Source organism: Glycine max, chromosome 18 (assembly GCF_000004515.6).
Source record: "Glycine max cultivar Williams 82 chromosome 18, Glycine_max_v4.0, whole genome shotgun sequence".
In the NCBI taxonomy this organism is placed as follows: domain Eukaryota; kingdom Viridiplantae; phylum Streptophyta; class Magnoliopsida; order Fabales; family Fabaceae; genus Glycine; species Glycine max.
The window spans coordinates 3009859-3017675 of NC_038254.2; the positions used below are offsets into that span (position 1 = coordinate 3009859).

Here is a 7817-nt window from a genome sequence, read left to right on the forward strand (position 1 = left end):
TGATTATATTTATTTTTAAAATAAAAATAGATTAAAAGTATGTTATTTTTTTATCAGCATATTTTTTATATAAAATATTCTCCATCCCAATAACATGATAATTAAAATGAAATGCATGCTTATAATATTTATATTATCACTTTTAATGTAGTTATATAAGCGAAAAAATAGAAAATAAAAGAAAATTACGACCATATTTTGTAATCTTTAATCAAGCATTTCCACGTATATAAATGAGAGAGGTTAATCTATGGGTCAAAGTTGGTAATTAACTAATTCTATGATTCGAATTCTTGACACTATTGGTTATTTTCATGAGTTAACAATTTACTAATTACTACCTTTTTTTTAGTTCACTAATTACTTAAGGTCAATTGTTATTAAAATATTTTGACATTATTAAAAAAATATAAATATTATTTTTCTATTCAATAATGAAAATATGCTACACCAATCAACTGCTTCTTTAGAAAGCCATACAAAAACGATTTTCTGATTGAAAAAATTTTCATGGGGCACGTGCACATAGAACTTCGTGTAAACTGCGGATAAGGATCCCGGAGGAGGGAGAATATTCGTCCTTACAAGCACAATGTCCTCAAGTCCACCTTGTCTTCATCTACTTTTTATAAAGTGAAATCATAGCCACAACTCACAATAATTGTGGACCCATATATAGAAGTATTTTGTACGATAGGTTATGGTTTCAATTTTTATTACACACAACAAAATAACTAATAAGTGATCAATTATTATTCATTCGGTAAAGATCAATTATTAATCAAGGACTGCAAAAATAAACAAACAACATAGTAACAAGAACCAATTCAGCAAATAGGAAGTAAGTATCAAACAAGTGGGAACAGTTATTTCCATAAATGAAATGAAAGATAATAGAACTTTTTCACCTTTCCTTTGGGCTGTCATGTTCTATGTTCTTTTTACATTTCTACATACATTCATAAATGTAAAAGAAATCAAGAAAAAATCAAAGAAAAGCATAAGTTCCTGTTAGAACAATCTTATTGCGTCAAATCATTTACAAATGCCAACCCTGCATGCAATTAATGGCCGGCAAAGAATTTGGTGTGAGAATATTACATGAAATTGAATCAAATCAAAATGTACAAGTTTTGTCCTCCTCTTTTCCTGTCAACACCACCACTCCTTTCTACACCATCATCACAAGTGATTGGATACCTTCACCTTCAACACACACAAGGTCTTTCAGCTGAGGCTTCTGTAATCTTCAAGGTTCCTGGTCCAGCTTGATGCTTGCCATGTTGCTTGGCTTGGTGCTGAGACCAGAAGGCATGAGCAGCCAAAACTCTGTCCAAGAGCTCCTGAGGTACTGGTTCTCCCCTCCTCTGTTGGGGGGAGATTGTTGCAGTGTGCACTAATGTTTTCCATTTATCCTGTGTGCACATAAAGTAGCAATTAAGCAATGCTAATAGCATTAGAACACCTATGCCCTTATAACCCAACTAACCATAAAATGGATTGAATTAACTCAATTGGCCAATCTTTTTTTCTTAAATATTTATATTTTATATTGCAAACACGAGGGATTTCATCATCTACAGAAAATAAGCACAATATTAAAGCTATCACCCATACAAAAACCATTAGAATGATAACCATAAAACAGAAATGGACTATATAGGTATCAACTGAGAATCTCTAAAGGATAAAGCAGGAACCATGATATCAATCAAAATAATCATAAGGGCAATACCAAATTAGCCATAACCAAAAGTAACTCCAATGCCATTTTTTATGTATTATCCTTCTAGAGGTCAAACCATGTAAAATAACCCACATGTTAAAGGGTACTTTGTGACTAGAGGGGGAAGGAAAGAAATAATGTACCTTTAAGTCTACATAAGTCCTATGGTCTGCATTCTCAAAAGCTCGCAACTTAACATCACGCCACCTGCACAGCATAAACATTATCAGCAAGCCAGTTTTGCTGTCTACTGTGGGTAAAGCTGATATTATTGATGACATCATACCTCCCAGTTCCAAGTTCCTCAACTGCGTGAACAAGTGCTTCTACCTCAGTCACAGAGAATGGTCTCCTGGTTCGACGCTGTACAAACTCAGAGCGCTTGGTTTTCTGACTCACAGGAACCACAGCTAATGTTTCTGTGGTAGCTGGAACAGCAACTATTGCTCTGGAATCAGGTGTTATTTTGTTAACTGTAGTGTCGGCGAGTGAAGAAGTGGGCTCATGGTTACTTTCAATTAGGTTGCCCGGATATGTCAGCAAGGGTGAGTCATGCAAGGTATCAGTAACTCCTGAATCTAAGACAGGAGTTTCTGTGGGCCTAGAAAATCAAATAATGACATTTAGCAATAGCATCAAAATAAAAAATTCGACTAAATAGAACTGAATCATTATTTCTACCCCATAAATTAACCTTGGTCATTTCCCTTCATAAACCAGCTATGGTGATAAAAAGAAACCTTTATAAAGTTTGGCTCACCATGTAGGCTGGGATGTTTCACATTGAGAAGAAGGATCACCAACACAAATAGTTGGAGAAGCTCGTAGTGAAGTGGGCTCCAACATGAAACTCAGGGTATCCAAATTTTCATTGCAAGATATACCAGTCTGCACAAGTGTTCTATTGTCATCTCTAACTTTTTTCCCCTGAAGAAGAACACCAACATGTGCACCACCTCCAAGTATAGCCATCACTGCCTCCATGATTGTCCTCTACAAAGAATATACAATGCAAAGGTTAGAGCCAGACAAGACTGCAAATGCATTAATGATGCTTTGACAACAGTAATGAATTATTAAAAAAATAGAAGTGAAACTATCTCTTTATTTTGCTGTCTTTATTTATACCTTTAGTGAACCAACAGTTGAAGTTTCAGGAACCTCAATATAAAGCTCTGGTATCCTTATAGACTTTATGCTAAACTTTACTGTTCACAAGGTATACAGAGCAAACATGTTACTATCAAGTGTAATGAACAATCAAGACAAGCACAATGATGAATATCAGAGAATTAGTTACCATGAGAATCCTTAGCCTTAAGTACATGCAATTTTGCAGATGAGCTAGGCTTGTCTGCATCCATCCCTTTCTGAGGTGAATTGGACACACTCTCACTACTGAATCCTCCATCAGAAGTTACCCCTGAAACCCGGTCAACGAATTTCCTCTTTTTAACAATGGCATTGTGCTGAGATCTTTCAAAACCGTAACAAGTTTTCCTCTTATGATAACGAGGTACTCCTAGATCTGCAAATTTTATATTACTTTCAGTGAGACACAATCAAACTCATAGACATAGCATGCATCAGATCAAATAATAGTATACTTGCTAGCACATTTATAAGCCACATTACCAGAAAGTTCACAGTCCTTCAACTTTGGAGCTGTCTTCCAGTATTTGGAAGACATCAAATTCCTGATTCTTCGGTGTGCAATGCGTCGTGGAGACCTAAAAGCCTTTGGTTTAGTGCAAACCCTTTTGCACCTTAAAAATTTTTCGTCATCATCTCTAAAACCTAACTTAATGCCATTCCCATACCTGGAAAAGGAAGCACTGGGAAAAAATTTCCTATGAAATGGAGATTTAATATTACTTTTCGAGTCAATTAGTGCAGGAGATACATACAATTCTAAGTGATCCTCCAAACTACACTTATCAGCTAAATTTGATCCCCGAATGCATGAACTTCCAGCCTCCTGTTCCCATTTAAATCCATTCTTTATGTTACCATGAGTGGACACCCTAAATTTTTCACGTGTTTCTACTAATCTATTAGAATAATTCCCAAATTTATTATCCCATTCGAAAATTTCAGACTTCACATCAGCTTCAGCTTTCTCACAACAGTCAGAACTATTATTAACTGAAACATGTCCAGTCTTGGTATGTGAAAGAGGTTTCTGACTACTTTTTTGTGAGGCTACCTCAGTCTTAAAAGTACTCTCTGCACAATTTCCCTGATGAATTTCCTCCATTTTTAATGGTTTAACTTCATCTTGTATATCTTGCTCAATTACACCTTGGCTGAAGGCAGGCTGATGATTTCCTTCAGACGCATTGCTGGAAGCAGAACTTTCACTCTCCTGCAACAATTGGCCAGCTAAAGATGCCAGTAGTTCAATAGCGCAAACTTGACCATCCTCAACTGCTTTGTTGAAAGCAACCCTCCTCTGAACAATTATATAAAAAAAAAAAGATCAAAATAGAGTTCAATGCACAAAAATGAAATACATAAAACAATTGCCACAATTGCATAAAGTACTTTGTACTTACTCTGGCAGATCTAGGAGCTTTAGGTATAACAGGAACTCGAAAGCCATTAAATCCATAATCTACCCTCTTCTTCAACACCATAGTTAAAACATACAGCTCATCCAATAACCAGAAGCATAAATACACCAGATTCTTTTGTCACTGTCAAAATATTGAAGACAAATATATCAAGTTAATTTTCACATTTTGCTAAACTTTGCAAATCAGGAAAGCAATGTCACAATACCACTGCAATAAGAAATTTGCAACTATTTCAAATCAATGATTACTTAATGAAAAAATATATATAGCCCAACAGTTATTGGTTCTTCATACACTACCACAAGGAATGCAACTTGAATACTCTAAACTTCAATTGAGAACTAGTGTGTGTTTCGAAACAGATCAAGGACATGGTCTTTTACATCAAAATGAACACTACTAATTTTAACTTTTTACTTTTTTTTCCACATCAAGGATGCAATTTGTTGGCTGTAAAATGTGTTTCCAAACACGCTAAACAACAATTTCTATTCTCATGGACTTATATAGGAGTTAATTAAACCATCGTACACCATGAAGGCAAAAATTCACAATATTTAATTTGGCCAACCAAAATAAATATGAAAAATAACAACTTAAAGAAGCAAGACGTCAGAGAAACCAAATCTGCCATAAAATCCATCTAACTGATCCAGTATAGAACAATTTATGTCCCAAATGAATTACATACGGAATAAACAAGGTCAGATTTAAAGGAATTCCAAAAACGACCCATTTGACTCACGGATTCAATTTCATTGAACAGGACATAACGATAAACAATTATAGAACGCACATAAAAGGGGTAGAATTGTAGAAAGTTGAATCCACATCACGGCAGTTACAGAAACAGGAAATTGATCACGTGAAAGCCGAATGCTAACAAGGATTCAGACGAATTCCATGGAACTGCAGGAAAAAAAAATTCCCGATTCAACAATCGTTCAGAGATGTCGGCAAATTAAAGAATTTTAAATAAACCCATGATCAAAAGTTCAAAATGAGAAAGAAACACACACATGGAAAGATCATAAAACTCAACATCATCATAAAATCAAAAACATGCTGCAATCAGTTTCTGGGTTCTAATTGTGCGAGATCAACACAAAACAATCAATTTCCAAAAACCTGAAGCACTTCTGCCAAATCGAAGAACCTGAACAACTCAACACAAAGTCCACAACCCCCCACCCCATTAAAAAAGATCATTTTTTTCTTGAAACGAACGAAGAACAAGTTGCATACATCACACACAACCAAATTTCCACGATCGGATCTTCAATTCTCAAATCAACAACACCCCATGCCCCCCCGCCCCCCAAGAAAAAAAAACAGAATCTTCAGGAGTAAGAGCAAAATTGCGTACAAGCAACCACAATTCTGTTCTCTGCATCTCCGAAATTCAACGAAAAAGACAGAGAGAGTTAACAAACAATCTCCACCACGCAACCATGATGAGATCGCACCGAGAAACGTGAGAAGAAAAACACAAAAAAAAAAGTAGAAGAAAAAAAGCGAAATTCAAAACCTCTGACAAATATAAAACCTCACCCACCAACTCACCTAAAAAAACAACATTCGAGCAACGATCCGAGGGAACAAACTACGATCAAGTAACGAACTTTCCGATGAAAACTGTTTACAAAATGCAAGAGATCTAATGGAATTCAGGAACTGAAACTATTTAAGTCCTCAACTTTCTCTCTCTCTCTTTCAGGAACTTGAAATTTTCATTTTCATTTTCATTTTCATTTTTCTTTTCTTTTTGTGAGATGGAACGAAACAATAGATAGATAGAATAATAGATAGATAAACCCACCAATACCGTAAACAAAAACCATGCAACAGTGGCCTTAAACCCTTTATATCTCATGGTTTTGACCACACAACCGGACCAGCCGGTTAAATGGTATATATCACCGACTATAGCAGGTCACCTTCCCCCACCAAAAAACCCTCTTTAGACCCATTCTTAACCCCTCAACCCAACCCAACCTCCCTTTGGCTTGTGTTCCCTGGTGCCACGTGGAAGCCTCACTCTTCCTTGGACAGGATTAGAAAACATGGGGGATTTGGCTTTTCCTATGAAGGGGTAGACTCAAGAGTGTGTAATGTCCATTATTATTAGCTTCATTGCTTATCCCTTTTAGTGGTCCATCTTTTTTTGCATTTCCTTTTTTTTAGTTCATGTGTTAATGATTTTTGTGACTGTAAGGGAATTCATGTTTGGTTCAGTTTAGTTATTATTATGGTCCTTTACTTACTTGCCTTTTCAATTACTGTTTTTCTAGAGTCTTTTTTTCTTTATATGTTTGTGGTTCTGAATAAATATACTACACAATACTGTGCAATAATTTGGTGTTCATAGGTCATCATCACAATATTTTTAGTTTTAGATAAAGAAATAATGCCGCTGATGACTGGATTTTCAATCCACGGACCCATCCATTGCAATTTCTGGTATCTTCCTCGTCGTATAGAAAATAGAGTTAGAAAAATGTTAACTGGTGTTTTACTGATTAAGGAACTAAACTTTTTTTTTATTAAAATACATAAAATAAATTATGTTTTTTATAATTTTTTATTTTTTATGATTTTTATAATAATAAATATTTTTTTTTTAATTTTTTAATTGATAGCCTTAAAAGACTGATTAATAAAACTCATAGAATTATATATAAAATAACAATAAATATTACTACATTTTGGTTGGGAGTATAGTGTTCACACATCCTTTTAAACAGATGATGTTATAAAATATAAATATAAATATAGTATACACTCATATGATGTATGTTTCAAATGAAGAAGAGGTTAAATTATAAGAGGAAAGTGAATAAATAATTTTTAGTTTATATTTAAGATAATTAAATAAAGTTATCAAATTAAAATAATGTAATTAATGTAAAAAAGTTTCTTTTTAAAATTAATTAACTTTTAAGGAGAAACAAAATTAGGTAAAAGGAAATTTTGACTCCCTTTTTCTCTCTTTGTCTAATCAAATACACGAGAATTTAGAAAATTTTCATATTTGCAAACTACATTGATTAATTAATTATTATTTTCACATTTCTAGGTTTCTCTCTTCAGTGCTCAAGGTTGAAAGTACAAATTAGATTACACCAAAAAAGTTAGTACGGGAAGCACAATATGCAACCATAAGAGAATTTCACGAAAAAAGAAGTTAATTATTTCATTAATGCTTTAGTTTTTCGGGGGGAATCGCATTGCGTCCAATACTGCAGTGGTACTTGAATGGTTAAATTAAGTTAAAAAGGTTGTAACAATTTGTACAAGTTTAATTTGAGATTTAAGGAGTGTTTCCATAAAAAAAAAAAATATTTAAGGAGGGTTTGTTTTTCAAATATATATTTCTAGAAATAATATCTCTGAAAATATTATTCTCATCATAGATGATTAATAAATACTTTTAATTTCTGGAAATGTCTTTAAATACATTTTAATTTTAAAATAAAAATATTGAATAAATAAATGAAATGAAATAAGAGAAAAGT

General features: G+C 33.7%; 1 protein-coding gene across 5 annotated transcripts; it reads right to left on the minus strand.

Annotated features, from left to right (window-relative positions):
* Positions 1-891: 891 nt before the first annotated feature.
* On the minus strand, positions 892-6143 carry LOC100795471 (telomere repeat-binding protein 3). 5 transcript variants are annotated; one of them, XM_041012038.1, is made up of 11 exons: positions 5866-6143; positions 5099-5211; positions 4282-4422; positions 3634-4178; positions 3362-3561; positions 3027-3254; positions 2855-2934; positions 2487-2719; positions 2013-2327; positions 1870-1933; positions 892-1415 (listed from the first exon to the last, which is right to left on the minus strand). In XM_041012038.1, the coding sequence occupies exons 3-11, from the start codon at positions 4360-4362 to the stop codon at positions 1209-1211; spliced, it is 1953 nt and encodes a 650-aa protein (XP_040867972.1). In that variant the 5' UTR covers positions 4363-4422; positions 5099-5211; positions 5866-6143; the 3' UTR covers positions 892-1208. The 5 variants fall into 5 exon arrangements, with proteins under 5 accessions (XP_040867972.1, XP_006602002.1, XP_006602001.1 ...); XM_006601939.4 differs by lacking the exon at positions 5099-5211; XM_006601938.4 differs by having other exon boundaries at positions 3362-4178.
* Between the last annotated feature and the right edge of the window lie 1674 nt (positions 6144-7817).